Genomic DNA, 20,155 nt, shown 5'->3' with positions numbered 1-20,155 from the left:
TAAATTTTTAAAGTAATCAGATCATATTCATACATATAAGATTATCCTATATACAAATCATAAAAGACCTATAGGTATGAATACGATCTGGTTACCTTTAAAGGGGCATTACAGATTTATTATATATCTCCTACAAAGCGCTATATCTCTGGCCACTTCTCTATGCATACCAAGGTTAGTAACCGTAAATTAATTTTTTTCATTGGACTCTGCATAGTATTCCACTGAATGGATAAACAAATTGTTTTGTTGATTCAACTGATGAATGCAAAGTGTGCTATTACGGAAACGATGAACATCTTTTCATGCGTATCTATCAGATCTCCAAGCCCTATGATGAGATAAAGCCATGTGTTAGCTTTAAGGAATATTCATTTATTCATGTAATTTTGTCTCATAGTTTCACTGTTTTGGTAAACAGTAATAATGGTCACTGAATAATTTTTCAAAAAGCTAAAACCATCCTAAGCCTCTCTGCCAGAGTAAACGGGGTAGCATGTCAGTGAAAGTCCCTCTACATATTACCTCTGTGAATATAAGTACATCTGTAGGTATACATGTTATTATTTGGGCCACACATACTGGGAAGGCTCTAACCTAGTTTCCTCTGCCTGTCCTTACAGATCCAGGTCTGTGTGCAGCTATGTATTAGAACATAGCTCTTCCAATATTTTGCTAATTTTTTTTTAAATCAGCATAAACATCCTTGTGTACACACTCATTTAAGCTATAATCAATCTCCTGAGCAAAGCGTCTAGTGCTAAGATTGCCAGGTCAATGGGTATCTTGGTATACATTGACCAACTCATGTTGTCCATTCCTGACAAGAGGTGTTGAACACAGAATGCTGTATAAATGGTAATCCATCTAAACTGTTATATTTAATGAAATTTCAGTAAGAATTCAACAGGTTTCTTGCTCCACCCTCCACTTGGGGTGTGACAAAACTAATGTCCTTGAAATCTGCCAAAGCCCCTGCCTATACAGGTCTGTGCTGCAGGATTGTACACAGAGAAGGCAATCTGATCTAAGCCTGAAGAGAAATAATGACAAGAAACCAATTACTAACAATTCAAGTTTACTAAAAAACTTGTCATTAATAACTACTTTTAAACTTTCAAAGAGTTACAGTGAAATCCTACCTTAATGTATTAGGATCCAAAATTTCCAAGCATATAAATTGTTGTATCATATTATTAGATTAAAAACAGTATTTTTTTAGTCTATAAAATACAAACTAATGATACTAAATATTACACTGTACACATGTCCTGACTACAACAAACCAGGGCCAGATGGAGGATGGGGGCCATTCACAAATTCGTCCAAATTTGCATTACTGTGGATGGCAGCATGGCATGATTTTCTGTACTTGAACGTTTCCAGAAATTAATCTCATTAAGGCTACTAGCAGGGTTCCTCTTGAGTATGTTGTTATGAAATCAGGGTAGGGGAGTAGAATTTTCAAATATTTATCCTAGATTTTCTCACTTTGTTCAGTAATTGCTGGGCATCTATTATGAACCAAGCACACTTCTACATGGTAGAGATAAAGTAGTGAAAAACCTCCCTCCCTACATGGAGGTTATATTGCTGTTGCCATTAATTTTATTTGTCCATCATTATACTTTCATTAAAGTCCTGCCCCCCTAGTCTTCATTTATAAGGCTTCTTTCCTGCGTAAATTCAGATGAACTTTGAAATTCTTTTGTGTTGCATCTTGAAAACTGGGACATTCAGAACTCTCGTATAAACACTGATTGTATTTATAGGTTTTCTCTCATCTATTAAATGTGATGTTTGCAAAGAATTTATCTCCCAACTGAGTCCTTAAAACAGCATTTTACAGAGCTGATTTGCATGTGAAGATTCCTTGAAGCTTCTGAGTTTGTTAGGAACATTCCACAATTACCAGCATTGATCTTCCAGTAGAGATGAGGACGTGAACTCTAACAAAGACGACATCACACCTCACACCTATAGATTTCCTCCAGTGTGGACTCTCTGATGATAGACAAGATGTGATCTCTGGCTGAAGCCTTTACAACAGACATCACATATGTATGGCCTTTCTCCAGTGTGGACCCTCTGATGTGTGTGGAAATGTGAGGCCTGACTGAAGCCCTTACCACACTGCTGACATGTATATGGTTTCTCTCCTGTGTGAACTCTCTGATGAGCACTGAGCCCAGCACTCCAACTAAATTCTTTCCCACACTCTTCACATTTAAACGGTTTCTCTCCAGTGTGAATTATCTGATGGACTTGAAGATTTGACCTCTGGCTGAAGGCCTTACCACACGTATCACATTTATATGGTTTCTCTCCGGTGTGGACTCTCTGATGGGCTTGAAGATGTGAGGCCTGGCTGAATCGCTTCTGACATGCATCACATTTGAATGGCTTCTCCCCAGTATGGACACTCTGATGAGCTTGAAGATTTGAGGCCTGACTAAAGCCCTTCCCACACTCTTCACATTTATAAGGTTTCTCTCCCGTGTGGACCCTCTGATGATTGTGAAGATTCAAACTCCAATTGAAGCGCTTCCCACACACCTCACATTTGTATGGTTTTTCTCCAGTGTGGACCCTCTGATGGGCTTGAAAATACGAGCTTTGACTGAAGCCTTTACCACACACGTTGCATCGAAATGGTTTCTCTCCTGTGTGAACTCTCTGATGGCTCTGGAAACTTGAGGCTGAACTAAAACCCTTCCCACACTCTTCACACTTGTATGGTTTCTCTCCTGTATGGACTCGTTGATGACTATGAAGATTAAAGCTCAAACTGAAACACTTTCCACACTCATCACACTTGTAGGGTTTCTCTTCAGTGTGAACTCTCTGATGGGTATGAAGATTTGAGCTACAACTAAAGCGTTTACCACAATCTCCACATTTATATGGTTTCTCTCCAGTATGGATTCTCTCGTGGGCCTGGAGATGTGACCTTTGAGTGAAGCCCTTCCCACACACCTCACACTTGTAAGGTTTCTCTCCAGTGTGAACTCTGCAATGAATATTCAGATCTGTGCTACGACTGAAGCCCTTCCCACAACTTTCACATCTATAGGGTTTCTCTCCTGTGTGAATAGGCAAATGGGCATAAAGATGTGAGGTCTGGTTAAAGCTCTTACCACACTCAAGGCACGAATAGGGCTTCTCCCCTGTGTGGACTCTCTGATGAGTTTGCAGGTTTGAGCTCTGACTGAAACCCTTCCCACACTCATGACACCAATAGCGTTTTTTTCCTGTGTAAACACTTTGTTGAACAGGAATAGCTGAGCTATAACCAGGGTCCTTCTCATGTGTGCTGTAAGGGGGGGACTTCTTTCCAGAGTGTACCTGCTGATGAAGTTCAAGGCTGGGGCCATCACTGAAGGCTTTCTCACATTCGCTACAGTGATAGGTCTGCTGGGTGAGAGGGGACACCTTTAAGATGTCTTTATCACAATTGTTGTTGTGAGCTTTGTCTCTTTTGTGCACTGTATCATCATCGTGGTAGCGTGAAATACAACTGAAAATGTTAACATATGGAGCAAATATACATAACTGGTTTTTCATTGGAGTCTGCTTACAACTTCTCTGATAATTCTGCATTTCGCTGAGATATATTTTACTCCAAGAATTCGGAGTTCTCTGGGCCAGAAATTCTTGATTTTCAATAATATTGGAATGATCCTCTATAAGATTCATTATACAGCTGTCCTCCACAGACGCCTGAATACATATTCCTGCTCCAACTTGACAGGGGGAATCACACTGGTCGGGGAGCTGAGAACTCTTTCCTTGAATATTTATCACAGAGTCTTGATTTTTGGTTAATTTGCTCACATGTCTCTTGATTTGCCAACATGAAAGCTCCCCTAATGAAAGGCACCTTATTCCTGCTTCATGAAAAGTCTCCATCTCCTTGTGATTCCTGCCTCCTGGAAGGATAAAGAACAAAGAATTAGGAACAGAGAGTGTGACATCAACAAGGTGGTGAATGAAGGAGCTCCAAACCCTTGTTCCCCAGGGGAAATGTTAAAAACTAGAGGCTAGCTGAAAAACAAAGATCTACAGCAAACAAGGGATGGTCCAATAGAAAGAAAAATACACGTTTAAAATGGGAGGAAATTTGGGAGTAGCCCCGAGTGAGGGTTTAAGGTCTTCTTGGGTCTCTTCTGAGCATGTGTCTTGACCTGAGGCTGTGTAGGCTTTCCCCCCTTCTCATATGCAGCTACTTTTAAACATAGTGGCATTTTTACTTATGGTAAGGTCCCATTTGAAGGATGCAGAAACCCACCTCCCAATTCCCTACTTCAAAGCAGGCAAAGCAGAGCTGAGCTATCTTTATTTGTGCTACTCTACCCTGCTTGGGGGCAACCAGAGGGACAGGTGTCTGCTCTGACTTGGGGACACGATGACGAAACCCAACAGGAAGCTGCAGCAGGCCTCGTGGGAGCTTCAGGGGAACTACAGACCCACAGAAGCCTGGGGAGAAGATTGTGTGTGAAGGAACACAAGAGAACACCTATGTCCCCATAAAGCTAGGGTGATAGTCTTTGGGAGATTCAGACACTTAAAAGCATCTTTGTGTATGAAGGAATTAAAAAAAAAACAAAACACATATGTAGGCCCAGGCAAGACACATGCTCAGAATATTCTGAGATGACCTTAAGCCCTCACCATTGGGAAACCCAGGAGGTCAGAACACACCTTGCACATTAGTAAAGGTCTTTCCTAGAAAATAGCTGGTCTCAAAAGATGCTTTCTCAAATGCCCAACTTTCAACAACATAAAAGCATACAAAAACCAAAACAAAACCCCAGCCAACCCTGGAAAAATATGGCCTATCTGAAGGAATAAAATAAAGTGGCAGCAATGAATTACCTAAGACGAGTATCAGCAGTGTCAGACAAGGTCTTTAGGACTGTCTGAAACAGACTCAAAGAGCTAAAAGAGTGACAGAGGTAAGCAGGAGGGCAGAGTGGGATGGTCCAGCCCTAGGTCCCACACAGGAGCAACAAATAACCAACATCATACAGACATCATTTTGTGAAAAATTTGAAAACTAGCTGAGCTGCAACAACCAAGATAATGTTTAACCAAGTAAAAGATGTACTCAAAGCTGTGCAAAATTTGTGTTTTTGCTTGCCCCATCCCTCCTGAGCGTGTGACGAGGTTGGGAGGAAGCTGCCTAGTTCCTGGTGGCAAACAACAAAACCTAACTCCTACAAAGGAAAATAAGATCTCCAAAAAACCAGACCTACCAGAAAAGAACCCAAACAGCCAAAGGAATGCTGAAAAAGAAAATCAAAGCTGGAGGAGTCACAATTCTGGACTTCAAGCTATATTATAAAGCTGTAATCATGGGACGCCTGGGTGGCTCAATGGTCTGGGATCAAGTCCTGCATCGGGCTTCTTGCAGGGAGTCTGCTTCTCCCTCTGCTTCTCTCTCATGAATAAATAAAATCTTTTTTTTTTAAACTGTAATCACCAAGATAGTATGTTACTGGCACAAAAACAGACACAGAGCTCAGTGGAACAGAATAGAGAACCCAGAAATGGACCCTCAACTCTGTGGTCAACTAATCTTTGACAAAGCAGGAAAGAATATTCAATGGAAAAAAGTCTCTTCAACAAGTGGTGTTGGGGAAATTGGAGCCACACGCACAGGAATGAAACTGGACCATTTCTTTACAGCATACACAAGGGTAGACTCAAAATGGATGAAAGACCTAAATGTGAGACAGGAATCCATCAAAATCCTAGAGGATAACACAGGCAGCAACTTCTTTGGCTGCAGCAACTTCTTGTAAGACACGTCTCTAAAGGCAAGGGAAGCAAAGGCAAAAATGAACTATTGGGACTTCACCAGAAAAAAAAGCTTTTGCCCAGCAAAGGAAACAGCAAAACCAAAAGACAACCAACAGAATGGGAGAAGATATTTGCAAATATCTTATCAGATAAAGGGCTAGTATCCAAAAATCTGTAAAGAACTTATCAAACTCAACATCCAAAGGAAAAAAAAAGCCAATCAAGAAATGGGCAGAACACAGGAACAGACATTTCTCCAAAGAAGACATACAAATGGCCAACAGACATGAAAAAATACTCAACATCACTTGGCATCAGGGAAATACCACTTCACATCAGTCAGAATGGCTAAAATTAACAAGTCAGGAAACAACAGATGCTGATGAGGATTCGGAGAAACAGGAACCCTTGTATGCTGTTGGTGGGGATGCAGGCTGGTACAGCCACTTTGGAAAACAGTGTGGAGGTTCCTCAAAGTTGAAAATGGAGCTACCCTATGACCCAGCAATTGCACTACTGGGTATTTATCCCCAAAATACAAATGTAGTGATGTGAAAGGCACGTGCACCCCAATGTTTATAGCAGCAATGTCCACAATAACCAAACTATGGAAAGAACCCATAGATCCACCGACAGAAGAATTGATAAAGGAGATGTGGATATATACAATGGAATATTGTATGATACTCAACCATCAAAAAAAAAAAAATGAAATCTTGCCATTTGCAATGACATGGATGGAACTAGAGAGTATTATGCTAAGTGAAATTAGTCAATCACAGAAAAACAATTACCATATGATCTAACTCATGTGGAATTTAAGAAACAAAATAGAGGAACATAGAGGAAGAGAGGAAAAAATAAAACAAGATGAAATCAGAGAGGAAGACAAACTGTAAGAGACTCCTAATCACAGGAAACAGTTGCTGGAGAAGAGGTAACTGGGGGCATGGGGTAACTAGGCTGTGGACATTAAGGAGGGTGCATGAAGTAATGAGCACTGGGTGTTAAATCTTTTTTTTTTTTAAGTTTATTTATTCACGAGAGAGACAGAGAGAGAGAAAGGCAGAGACACAGGCAGAGGGAGAAGCAAGCTCCATGCAGGAAGCCCGACGCGATACTCGATTCCGGGACCCAGGATCACGCCACAGGGCAAAGGCATGTGCCAAACCGCTGAGCCACACAGGCGCCCCAAGCACTGGGCATCATATTAAGACAGATGAATCACTGACCTCTACCTCTGCAATTAATAATACATTATATGTTAACTGAATTTGAATTAATAAAAATACGATTTAAAAAATTTTAAGTGTTGGTGAAGATGTGGAGAAAAAGGAACGCTTGTGCACTACTGGTGGGAATTTGCAGCCACTGTGGGAAACAGTATGAAGGTTTCTCAAAAAATTAAAAATAGAATTAGCACATAAGCTAGTAATTCCACTAATGGGTACTTAACAAACAAAAAAACCCACCCACACACAAAAAAACGCAACACAAATTCAAAAGGCTTTATGCACCTCTATGTTTGCTGCAGAACTATTTACAAGACCCAAGACATGGAAGCAGCCCAAGTGTCCATCAACAGATGAACTGATAAAATATGTGGGTGGTGTACACACAGACATAAACACAATGGAATATTACTCATAAGAGTAAGATCTTGCCATTTGCAACAACATGGATAGACCTAGAAGGCATTATGCTGAGTGAAATAAGTCAAAGAAGGGACGCCTAGGTGGCTCAGCAGTTGAGTGTTCGCCTTCAACTCAGGTCATGATCCTGGGGGCTGGGGTGGAGTTCCACACCAGGCTTCCTGCATGGAGCCTGCTTCATCTCTCTGCCCATCTCTTTCTCTCTCTCTCTGTCTCTCATGAATAAATAAAATCCTTAAAAAAAAAAAGACAAATACCTTTTGATTTCACTTATAGGTGGAATCTAAAAATCAAAACATATGAACAAAGCAAAAATAGGCCTGTAAATAACAGAGAACTGGTGGTTGCTGGTGGGGGCGGGGGATGGCGGGCAAAATAGGTGAAGGGAGTACGAAGTACAGGATTCCAACTGTGGGATGAATGAGTTACAGGGATGAGAGGTACAGCATAAGTAATACAATCAACGGTATTGTAACAGTGCTGTATGCTGACAGATAGTAGCATAATGTATATACAGTTGTCTATTTACTATGTTGCCTACCTGAAACTATCACTGCGTGTCAACTATACTTCAATTAAAAAATTAGATTTTAAAAAACTTAAGATATCCAGAAAAGTCCTAAGAATATCAAAATTAAATATACTCTACATAACCCACATGTCAAACAGGAAATTTCATGGGAAGTTAGAAAATACTTTGTGACATAATATTCATTATATTTCTATTTCTGGTGTGCAGTTAAACGGAACTCAGATAATTTTATAGTGTTAAAAGTTTATATCAGAAAACAAAGTGTAAAATAAAAAACCTAAGGTTCCACCTCAAGAAGCCATGAAAAGAGGAAGTAAGGAAATCAGAGTAAAAATCAAATGAAATAAGTAGGGAAAGTTCAACATTAAGCACAAAAGATAGAATTTTACTATAGATCTTAGAAGCATTAAAATAAGGAGATATATTCAACAACTCAAATTTTTAAAAATATACTAATTCCCTGAAACATACAAATTACCAAATCTGTTGCAAGAAAAGCAAAAAACTAAATAGTTCAGAAATTTAATTCATAAAGACATTCTCACAAAAAGACCAACTTCACCAGTGGATTCCAATTAGCAGTCAGTTACGGAGTAATACCAGCCCTATACGAATCCTTTCAGAAAATATAAGAGGATGGTATATTTGAGTTATTGTATAAGGCCAGTGTTACTTGATATCAAAATCAGACAAAGACATCAAGTCTCAAGAAAATGGCAAATCAAAACCCCTCAACATAAAGTGCAAAAATCCTTAACAAAGAACGAATCTTGTTTCTAGAAACGTAATAAAAAAACACCAGTACATCATGAATAAGTGGGGTTAATCCCAGTGTTAAAAACAAGGGCACCTGGTTGACTCAGTGGTTGAGCATCTATGTGATCCCAGGGTCCTGGGATCAAGTCCCGCATCCAGCTCCCCACAGGGAGCCTGCTTCTCCCTCTGCCTATGTCTCTGTGTCTCTCAAATAAATACATCTTTAAGAAAATAATAAAAATAAAAACAAGACAAGAGGACCCAAAAAAAAAATTAAAAAAAAAAAAAAAAAAAAAAAAGACAAGAGGACCCAAATGGAGTTGCTTATGCTACACCCCATGCCACCAAACCAAGACTTAATTACAATTTTGGCTCACCCAGAAATGGGATCTTAAACCAATCAATCAGGAATCCCCAGATCAGCTGTAGTAGGTACCCCTGTATCCTCTTAAAGGAAGGTAACCCTGCAATAACCAACTTACTTCTTTGCCTCCTGTAATTACCTTGCTCCTGTACCATTTTGCTGTCGAAATCTTTTATATAGATCTCTGGGAGCTTTTCTATCTGCTGTAATGATGTTGCCTGATTTATGAATCACTGAATAAAGCCAGTAAAATCTTTAAAATTTAGTCAGCTAAATTTTGTTTTTTAATAGAAGGGAATGCAAGCTTGTTTTAACATGTGAAATCACCAACGCATTTTACCATATTCACAGCATGAAGGAAAAAAAATCTTATAATCATCTCAGTAAATGCAGACTAAGCATTTTACAAAATGTATACATACATATACTGTTACCCATTCATGATAAAGAAAAAAACTGAAACTAAGATGGGAACTCAACCCCCTAAAAAAGCCTATGACTAGTATCATTATCAGTGGTAAAAGACTGAATGCTGTGCACACGCATCAGGCAAACAAACAATCAAAAAACCCAAAGGCATTCATACTGGAAAGAATACACATTTGTAGATCATAATTTTCTACACAGAAAGTCTGTAGGAATGTATAAGGAATGTATAAAAAAGGTACTAAAATGTTTCTAGAATATACCAACATGGGAAGACTGCAGACTACAAGGTTGATGTCAAAAACCAATTGTAGGGATCCCTGGGTGGCGCAGTGGTTTGGCGCCTGCCTTTGGCCCAGGGCGCAATCCTGGAGACCGGGGATCGAATCCCATGTCGGGCTCCCGGTGCATGGAGCCTGCTTCTCCCTCTGCCTATGTCTCTGCCTCTCTCTCTCTCTCTCTGTGTGTGACTATCATAAATAAATAAAAATTAAAAAAAAAAAAACCGATTGTATTTCCTATGTTGTAAAAGAGCATAACTGAGAAATGAAATAGTTCTATTTATAGTGTCAAAAAATAAAATACTTTTGAAAAACTAAAGATATATAAAACCTATCCACTGAACCCTACAAAACATGATACTGTGGTTTATAATAAATAGTATTTTGGTCTTCAGTTCTTGGACCATAGATCCCTACATCCTTAGAATTTCCTTTTTTTTTTTTTTTTTTTTTTAAGATTTATTTATTTATCCATGAGAGACAGAGAGAGAGAGAGAGACACTGAGACACAGGCTGAGAGAAAAGCAGGCTCCTCGCAGGGAGCCTGATGTGCAACTCAATCCCAGACCCTGAGATCACACCCTGAGTGAAAGGCAGACCCTCAACCGCTGAGCCACCCAGGCATCTCCCTTAGAATTTCCTAAGACAAATAGCTATCAATAGTAACAGAAGGAGAATTCAATATTTACTTTCGGTAATGGATAGAACCAGATGAAAGATCAACAAGGAAATAGAGAACTTAATACTACAAGCTGATGGACAGAAAATGTCACCCAATAGCAGCAGAACATGCATTTTTCTCAAGTACACATGGAGCATTCTCCAGGGCAGGCTATATGTTAAGCCACAAAACAAGTCTTAACAAATTTAAAAAGATTGATATCCTAAAACAAACTTTCCTAATCACAGTATTGAAACAAGAAATCAAATGCAGAAGGATGCCTAAGAATTCACAAATATTTGGATATTAAAACTGTAAATAACCAATAAATTAAAGACAAAAAATCGCAAAGGAAATTAGAAAATATTTTGAGACAAATGAAAATCACTCATATGTGGAATAGCACAGAGGATCATATGGGAAGGGGAGGAAAGGGAAAGGAAGGGAAGGAAGGAAGGGGGAATTAACCAAGGAGGTGAAAGACATGTGCACTGAAAACTACAAAACACTGATAAATTAAAAACATAAAATAATGGAATGAGCCCATGTTCATGGATTGGAAGGTTTAATACTGTTAAGATATCAGTGTTACCCAAAAGGATCTACAGATTTAATGCAATCTCTATCAAAATCCCAACAATACAGAAACAGAAAAATCCACCCTAAAATTCACATGGACTCTCAAGGCACCCTGAGTAGCCAGAAGTAACCTTTAAAAAAAGAAAAAGTTGGAGGCACTCACTTCCTGATTTCAAAATTTACTATAAACTTGCAGTAGTCAAAACAGTGGGGTACTGGCATAAAGACAAATAGACCAAAGGAACAGTCTAGAAAGCCCAGAAATAAACCACCACATACACAGTCAAATGGTTTTTGACAAGGGTGTGAAGACCACCCTGCAGTGGGAAAAAGGACAGTCTTTTCAATAAATGGTGCTAGAAAAATTGGATATCCACATACAAAAGAATGAAATCAGACCATTCTTTTTATATTTAAAAATTACTTCAAAATGCATCAAAGATCTAGACATAGGAGCTAAAACTATAAAACTCCTATGAGAAAACAGAGGGCAAAAGCTTCATAACATTGGATTTGACAATGATTTCTTGGATATGATGCCAAAGGCACAGGGATCAAAAGAAGCAGACACATTTGAGAATTTCATGAAAATTATAAACTCTTATGCATCAAAAGACACTATCAATAGAGTAAAAAGGTCACACACCGAAAGAGGAAATACTTGTAAATCACAAATCTGGTAAGGGATTAGCATTCAGAGTACAAAGAACTCTTAAAACTCAACAGAAAACAACCTGACTCAAAATGGAAGAAAGATTTGTAGAGACATTTCTCCAAAGAAGATACACAAATGGCTAACAAGTACACGAAAAGATCCTCAGTATCACTAATTATTAGAGAACTGCAAATCAAAACAAGATACTACTTCATACCCATTAGGGTGGTTATAATTAAGATTAAAAGAAACCCACAGAAAACAACAAGCATTGGTGAGGATTAACTGGAGCCCTTGTGTACTGCTGGTGGGAACATAAAATAGCGTGGCTATTGTGAAAAACAGTATGGTGGTTTCTCAAAAATTAAAAATAGAATTATAATATGATCCAGCATTTCTATTCTGGGTATACACACAAAAAATGGAAAGCACGGATTTGCAGATATTTGTACACCCATGTTCACAGCAGCATTATTCACGATAACTAAATAGTACAAACAACCCAAATGCCCATCAATAGGTGAAGAAAATTTTATTTTAAAGACTTTATTTATTCATGAGAGACACACAGAGGCAGAAGCAGAGGCAGAGGGAAAAGCAGGCTCCCTGTGTGGAGCCCGATGCGGGACTCGATCCCAGGACCCCAGGCTCACACCCTGAGCAGAAGGCAGACACTCAACTACTGAGCCACCCAGGTGCCCCCAAAAGGAAGGGAATTGTGACATATATTATGACATGATCAACCTTGAAAACATCATGCTAAGAGAAATAAACCAGATACAAATGGCAAATATTGCATGATTCCACTGACATGAGGTACTTGAAATAGTCGAATCCATAGACACAGTTAAGAATAGTGGTTACTAGGAACTGGGGTAAGGGAAGACAGGGAGTCATTATCTAATGTGTAGTTTCAATTTGGGATGATGGAAAAGTTCAGGAGATGGACAGCGCTGATGGTTGTACAACAATGTGAACGTACTTAATGCCACTGGACTGTCCACTGAGAGATGGTTAACATAAATTTTATGACATGTATATTTTACAATTTAAAAATTACATATGCTAGTAAGTCTGGCAGTATAGTGCTTACACACAATTAAGACAAGTCGAGGACATGGAGAGTGACAGGAGACGGCATTTTAAGTGGTAGAGAAGGCCTTGGAAGAAAGGGCTTCTCACAGACATGAGTGAGTAAGAAGCCAGGGCGTTCCAATGTTCATGGGCTGGCAGCAATCCAGCCAGAGAAGCGAATGGAAAAGATCCTGATGTGTAAAGCATATTTGTGCTAAATGGGGCACAAGTGAGGCTGGCAGACAAATGGGGCGGGGGGTAGGGTGTGACTGGAGAAAGATGCAGAATGAATGTTTAAGCTGGGGGAATGAGCACATACTATAGGGCCTTCCAGCCCCCTTGAATACTTTGGGATTTTCTTGATTTTGTTGTTTTGTTTTGTTTCATTTGAGAGGGAGAACACAGGCAGGGGCAGAGGGGGAGAGAGACTCTCAAGTAGATTCCACACTGAGCACAAAGCCAGACATGGGGGCTCGAGCTCATGACCCTGAGATTATGACTGGAGTCCAAACCATAAGTCGGACACTTGAGAGCCACTCAGGTGCCCCTAACACTTCTGGTTTGATTCTGAGTGAAGGGAGAAGACTATGGAGGATTTGAAGCAGAGGAGGGACATGATGTGATTAATGTTTTCAAAGGGTCTCTCTAGCTGTTGCATGAAGGTTATCCAGAACAGAGGCAGAACAACGACACTGCCACCTACAAGGACCCCAGCTGCATGATTCTTAGCCGAGTGCCTACCTCCTTGAGTATGGAACTCCTTTGTGCAAAGCTTTTCCTCTCTCTCCAATTGGGATATCACATCTGGTTTGGAGGATGAATGCCCTACAAAAAGATAAAAAGTGAAAAACATTAAGGGCAAAAGTACTGGAAAATTTTGGTTCCGATCCCATAATGTAATATGCCCTTGCCCAAAGCAGTGTTTATCAAACACTTTCCTATCACCACCCATAGTAAATAGACTTGGTATCATTAGAAATATACTACTACCACACAAATTCTTGAAATAAATGATCAAATGAACTGTTTCTTATTCTTTTAAGATGAGGTGGGAGGAGAGACAGAGGGAGAGAGAAACTCACGCAGACTCCTACCAAGTAGAGTCTGATGGCGGGGCTCAGTCTTCCAACCCTGAGATCATGACCTGAGCTGAAACCAAGAGTCAGATGCTTATCCAACTGAGGTCCCCAGATGTCCCTCAAATGAACTGTTTCTAACCAAAGTCTGTTTTTATTATATCTTTCCCAGTCTGAGACCCCTCACTGTAAACAGCCTGCAGTTACTGCTGCCATGTGCACCTATGTGCACCATTCTAAGGAGCCCTGATACTGTTCCTCCGTTCTCCAAGTCTTCTACAAGACTGATTTGTAAATGACGCAAATGATTTTGTAAATGATGCAAATGATTTACAAATGACTGATTTGTAAATGATGCAATTTACTAAATTAAATTCCTGACCCACCAATGGGCCATGATGTACAAGCTATCGAGCCAGGTGAAGACAAGCTTAACGGTTCATCTATAGTTCATTTACATGAGATAACATCTACCTTGGAGCAAAGACTAGAAACGTCTGGTCTCCGTGCTCCAAAGGGACTTGAAAACTCTGATATCTGAGAAGTCCTGATGCCTTGAACTAGTGGGCAGAGGCCACTGGTGTCACTGAACATCCTAATATGCAGAGGACAGTCCTCATAACACAGAATTATCTGCCCCTCAAGGTCAAGAGTGCCAAGGTTAAGAAACCCTGCTTGAGGGGATGAGTTACAGAAACATCCTGTCCTCACCCAGAGAGACCAGGTTCCTGAAGTTCTCCAGCATCACATCTCGGTACAGCTTCCTCTGGGTGGGGTCCAGCAGCCCCAGCTCCTCCTCACTGAAGACCACGGCCACGTCCTTGAATGTCACTGCCTCCTACAACACCAAGGACACACACCTCAATCCTGCACCCACCGGGCCACTGGCAGTGGGGTAGCACTGAGGCAGCAGAGGGAGTATGTGGAAAGTGGTTCCCCATTCTGAGAGATCTAAGCAACAATTCTTAGTAACAGCTTCTCCTCTTCCCTTTCCACAATCACACCAAAAATGTGAGGAACGCAGAGAGAGAAGGAAAGAGAAGAAAAACACTTCCGTACATGTAACATGGTGCCCTTTATATTTTTTTTAATTTTTAAAAAAGATTTATTTATTTGATTGAACATAAGCAGGGGGAGCAGCAGAGCGAGAGGGAGAAGCAGACTCCCCACTGAGCAGGGAGCCCAACAAGGGGCTCCATCCCAGGACCCTGGGATCATGACCTGACCCAAAGGCACTTAACAGATTAAGCCACCCAGGTGCCCCCATGGTGCCCTTATGTAGTTAAGTCTCTAGAACTGTCATTGTCAAATAATGGCATACACATATTTTACAATTTGACCAATACAGCCAAATTTTGTAAGAAATTTTGAGTTAATTCATCCCAACAGCATCGAATAGTGCCCCCTCCTTTACTCCGTCATCAGCATGTGCCCATCGAACAGGCCGTTAGCACCCCTCCAGGGCAGGGACCTGTGTTCTCAGGAGCATGCCCCACCTGTCAATCGCAGCAATAATCAGTGTCGAGGTTAAGAACGTATGTTCTGGAGACCAAATGCCTCTAAGACTCTGTCCATGATTGGCTTTGGGACCCTGGTCAAGTCACCTAACTTCTCAATACTTCGATGTCCTTATCTGTGCAATAGTACCACATAAGGCACTTGGAAGGGCTCAAATGAGACTAAAGGACTTAGGGCAGCATCTGACACATATTAAGTACTCAACAGATGTCAGCCATCGCTATTACTGTTATCATCATTATTCCTGGTATTCCATAAAAATGGTGATCTAGGATATATTTAATGATTCCAAGTAATTAAACACAATAAATTTTTTTAACTATTAAAATGCTGCAGAAAACATTTTTATATAGATCTCTGCCAACTGTCTTGTTACTTCCCTAGGATAAGTTCCAAGAAATGGCAATTGCACTGTTGAAAAATATGCACCTTTATTTTGCTAATATAATGACAATTTTCCCAATTAACTCTTCCTGTAAGAGATTAGAAGTATCCCTGATTCTCTATATTCTGACCAAAACTGGACATTACCTTATTTTTTAAATGTTGGGTAATTTGGTTAAGTGATAAAAACAACTTTTAAAAAAATTTCCACTTAATTTTTTTTTAATTTTTAAAAAAGATTTTATTTGAGAGAGAGGGAGAGAAAGAGTGAGCTGGGGGAGGGGCAGAGGGAGAGGACTTCAAGGAGACTCAGTGCTGAGTATGAAGCCTGACTCAGGGCTCAATCTTACAACCCTGAGATCATGACCTGAACCAAAACCAAGAATCAGACACTCAACCATCGGAGCCACCCAGGCGCCCCTCCACTTATTTAATTTTTTTAAACAATTGTCTTTTTAAAAAAAGATATTCATTCATTCATTCATTCATTCATTCATTCATGAGAGAGGCAGAGACATAGGCAGAGGGAGAAGCAGGCTCCATGCAGGAAGCCTGATGTGGGACTCAATCCCTGATGTGGGATCATGCCCTGAGTTAAAGGCAAATGCTCAACTGCTGAGCTCACCCAGGCATCCCTAAAAGATTGTCTTACAACATACTGTCAACTATATTCAAATAATAAAAAACATCTTTTGATTTTTTTAAAAGATTTTATTTATTTATTCATAGAGATGCAGAGAAAGAGAGGCAGAGACACAGGCAGAGGGAGAAGCAGGCTGCCTGACGTGGATTTTTTTATATTACCTGTTCATTTCCTTCATTCATAATCCTGCTGGAGTATCTTATGGATCAGTAAAATTCCTATTGAGAATATTAAGCCTTTTTCCTAGTATGTATAGATTCCCATCTTCACCCCCCAACCCCTAACCCTGACTCCTGTTTCCTATATGTCTCACAAATTTTTCTGTATGGAAATAAAAATTATCTCAACTTTAGCTTGAGTTCTGAGCATCTATATACTAAACAACTAGTTAAGACATCTGAATAGAAGAGACAGCCACTGAAAAAAGGAATAAGGTGAGGACAATATTATTTTTGGAGTCCTCTGTCTACCAGACATGCCAGCACACATGAAGCTTGGCTTCAGGTTCCTGAATAGAGAAGTCTCTTTTCTTCTGGATCTTTCCATTTACTCTCATTGAACACCTGAAACTCCCGGCTTAGGCGATGGGAATGTTAGTGTCCCTGGGCACTGAGTAAATTTCAGTAGGTATCTGAAGGTTCACAAGGTTTTTTCATGTTAAAATGCAGATAAGACCATCTACATCCTCACACAGCTGTTCCACAGAGTTAAATGCCTGGCAAATCCCTAGTGCTAAAGATTTTTATTTTTTAAAGATTTTATTTATTCATGAGAGGCAGAGACATGGGCAGAGGAAAAAGCAGATTCTCCACAGTGAGCCTGATGTGGGACTTGATCCCAGGACCCCAGGATCATGACCTGAACCAAAGATAGAGGCTCAATCTCTGAACCACCCAGGCGCCCCAGTACTAAAGATTTTTAAAATTAAGTATGTACTTCTTTAAAACATATTAACATGTTAATGAATAAAACAAACATTCAACTATAATACACACATGGTTTAGCTTAGAATAAAAAAGAGAATCTAGGGCAGCCCCGGTGGCACAGTGGTTTAGCGCCCCCTGCAGCCAGGGGTGTGATCCTGGAGACCCGGGATGGAGTCCCACCTTGGACTCCCTGCATGGAGCCTGCTTCTCCCTCTGCCTGTGTCTCTGCTGCCTCTCTCTCTGTGTCTCTATGAATAGATAAATAAAATCTTTAAAAAACAAAAAAGAATCTAGCTCTTTATTATTATTCTAAAATACTTATTTATTTTTAAATAAGCTCTACAGCCAACGTGCGGCTTGAACTCAGGACCCTGAGATCAAGATTCACACACTCAACAGACTGAGCTGGCCAGGCACGCTCCAAATCTAGCTTTTCTTGTTTGAAAACAACTAAAATTATTTTCAGAGTTCAGTCTGAGATGGACTCTGCTGCACCAAACCATACTTTAGACATTCTTATCACAAAATAGGAGGCACCTCTTGTGAGAAAACAATGGAGTCTCTAAAACTTCAAAGAGAAAAAAAAAATGACTTAAATCTCAAGAATTTCCGTATGGAAAGAAAGATTATATGTAAGAAAACTGTTACTGCAAACATCTTTAAAATGGTAAAACCCACCTGTAAATGAAGAATGGAGTAAAGCAGTAGGTAAATTATGGGAAATGATATGACTATTTAAAGTGTAGGTAACATAAAATTACATTTGCAAAATCCAAAATGATACTTAAACTATGATTACAAATCTAGGCATGTCAATGCAAATGAGAAAGAATGTGGGACCAATTAAAACTGATTTGTAAACACGTCTGTAATATGGAAGTCATTTTAAAAAAAATATCTATTAATTTCCACACAATTGTTTGGAAACAAAGCGCAAGAGCCTGGTATACAACAATTATGTGCCTTGGGTTCCCTTGTACCCTTCCCAAGCAGGGGAAAAATGCATCCAGTCTTTATGACATGTCATTTTAAGGAACAGAAAGGCAAACCCAACTTACCTGGAACTTGGTCATTTTTCTCCTTTTCCTTCTGGGGAAGGGCAGAGTTCGGGAAGGCAAAACTGTGGAAGGGAAAGTCATCATGAGAGAGCTGCTAGTCTACGTGGCACTTTGTGCCAACAGGAAGACGCGTCTCTTTCCCCAGCAGAACTCAGACCCGCGGCTGGATTCCAGCTTCCCCCTCAATCAACTGTGTGAGTTCATGAACAGTCCCTAATCTAAGTGCTTCTGGCAGCTTCCAGAGTATTCCCCAGCCTGGGTATGAGAGGAAATGAGAGGCATACAGACAATATAACTTACTGAGACCAAAGTGCCTGGGTTCAAATTCTGCATTTCTCCTTATTGCCTTCTATTTACTAGCAGGGTAAACCTTGAGCGAGTTATTAATCTTTCTGTGCCTCAATCCAGCCACCTGTAAATGGGGATCATCATACTGCCAGTATTCCCCATTTCCTGCGGAGCCACACAAGCAGATGCTATTATGCTTCACAAAACCCCCCTTGCAGATGTGCTCTCCGGAAAGTGAAGGTTTTGAGAAGCCTAGAATTCGGAGCTGAATGCTCTGGGCTGTGAGTTATCCTCACCCTAAGGAAAGTCCTTCTCGCTGGTTGTCCCACAGATCCTTGGAGGATTCCTTCTCCTGCTAACGATAAACTGCCATGATTTCCCCCTACTCCGTCCCGCACTGAACACCATTTTTAAGATGTGTGATTACTGGAGCTTGTCATCAAGCCGGAAGAGCCTCCACCAAGTTTCTCCCGTGTGCACGGAGGCAAAGAATAATAAAAACCGCAGACTAAGGAATCCTGTTGCATTTGAACGAACGGACGCAGCTGTGAACAGTCAGGGACGCGCCACGCCGCGGGCACTCCGCGAAGCCGGGACCGCGGCCGTTTCTCTGGGATAAACCACCAAGAACTTTCGCCAGGGTCGGGCTAAGGAGAACTCTCCTTCCTCAACAAGTGTCTCGGGAGAGACCGGGAATCCAGGACCGGCCCCGCGGCAGAGCTGGGCACGGGCCGGCGGCGCTGCGTGCAGCGGGGGCTCTCAGGGGCTCTCGGGAGCTTCCCCACCACACGGGCCCCGAGTTGCGAGGACAGAGCGCGCGGTGCCATCCCACACGGCGCGAGGCACCGATCTGCAGCTTTCCCAGCTGATCTCGTTGAATTCTCCAAGCACCGCCGGGAAGGCACTAACGCTCTTTAGGCACGAGGAAACCGCGGCAAGGGGATGCTAAGTGGCTCGCGCAATGTTTCCCCGCAAGGCGGACGCGGCGCCGGCGGCAGGGCCGGGCCGGGGGCGGGGGCCGGGGGCGCCGAGAGCGCGGGAGACCTTCAAACTCCGCTGGCCACGCGCGCCCGCCCCGACGCGGAGGCTCCGCCGGGCAGCGGCACTGTGCCGCCGCCGCCTCCGTCCCCGCCCTCCGCCGCCGCCGGCCGCGGCTCCCCTTCCCCAGGAGCGGGGTCCGGCTGGCTGCTGGCCCCACGCCGAGACCGAGAAGGCTCGGAGGGACCGCAGCGACACGGGGTGAACTCACCTCACCGCCAGCAACCTCGGCCCGGACCTCGCCTTCCTGGAGCGGAAGTGCCCCGGACTCTACCGGGCTCCTGGACTACACTTCCCAGAATGCCCAAGGGGAAGCGCCTCGGGTTTCGCGCACCTGCTGGACTACGTTCCCCAGAATGCAGCTCGCGGGATCGCGCTTCTCACCGGCTTGCTGTGGTTCTGGGCGAAGGTGGCTTCGGTTTGAGCAGTTCCTCTGGCGCTG

General features: G+C 41.6%; 1 protein-coding gene across 1 annotated transcript; it reads right to left on the bottom strand.

Annotated features, from left to right (window-relative positions):
* Positions 1-459: 459 nt before the first annotated feature.
* On the bottom strand, positions 460-18,538 carry ZNF235 (zinc finger protein 235). Its single transcript, XM_041743927.1, has 4 exons — positions 18,388-18,538; positions 14,570-14,696; positions 13,524-13,607; positions 460-3,929 (listed from the first exon to the last, which is right to left on the bottom strand). The coding sequence occupies exons 1-4, from the start codon at positions 18,469-18,471 to the stop codon at positions 1,978-1,980; spliced, it is 2,247 nt and encodes a 748-aa protein (XP_041599861.1). The 5' UTR covers positions 18,472-18,538; the 3' UTR covers positions 460-1,977.
* Positions 18,539-20,155: the final 1,617 nt, after the last annotated feature.

This window comes from Vulpes lagopus, chromosome 2, assembly GCF_018345385.1.
Source record: "Vulpes lagopus strain Blue_001 chromosome 2, ASM1834538v1, whole genome shotgun sequence".
NCBI classification, from domain to species: Eukaryota; Metazoa; Chordata; class Mammalia; order Carnivora; family Canidae; genus Vulpes; species Vulpes lagopus.
Note: the sequence above shows the minus strand (reverse complement) of the source record. Positions and strands in the feature narration are given on the sequence as shown.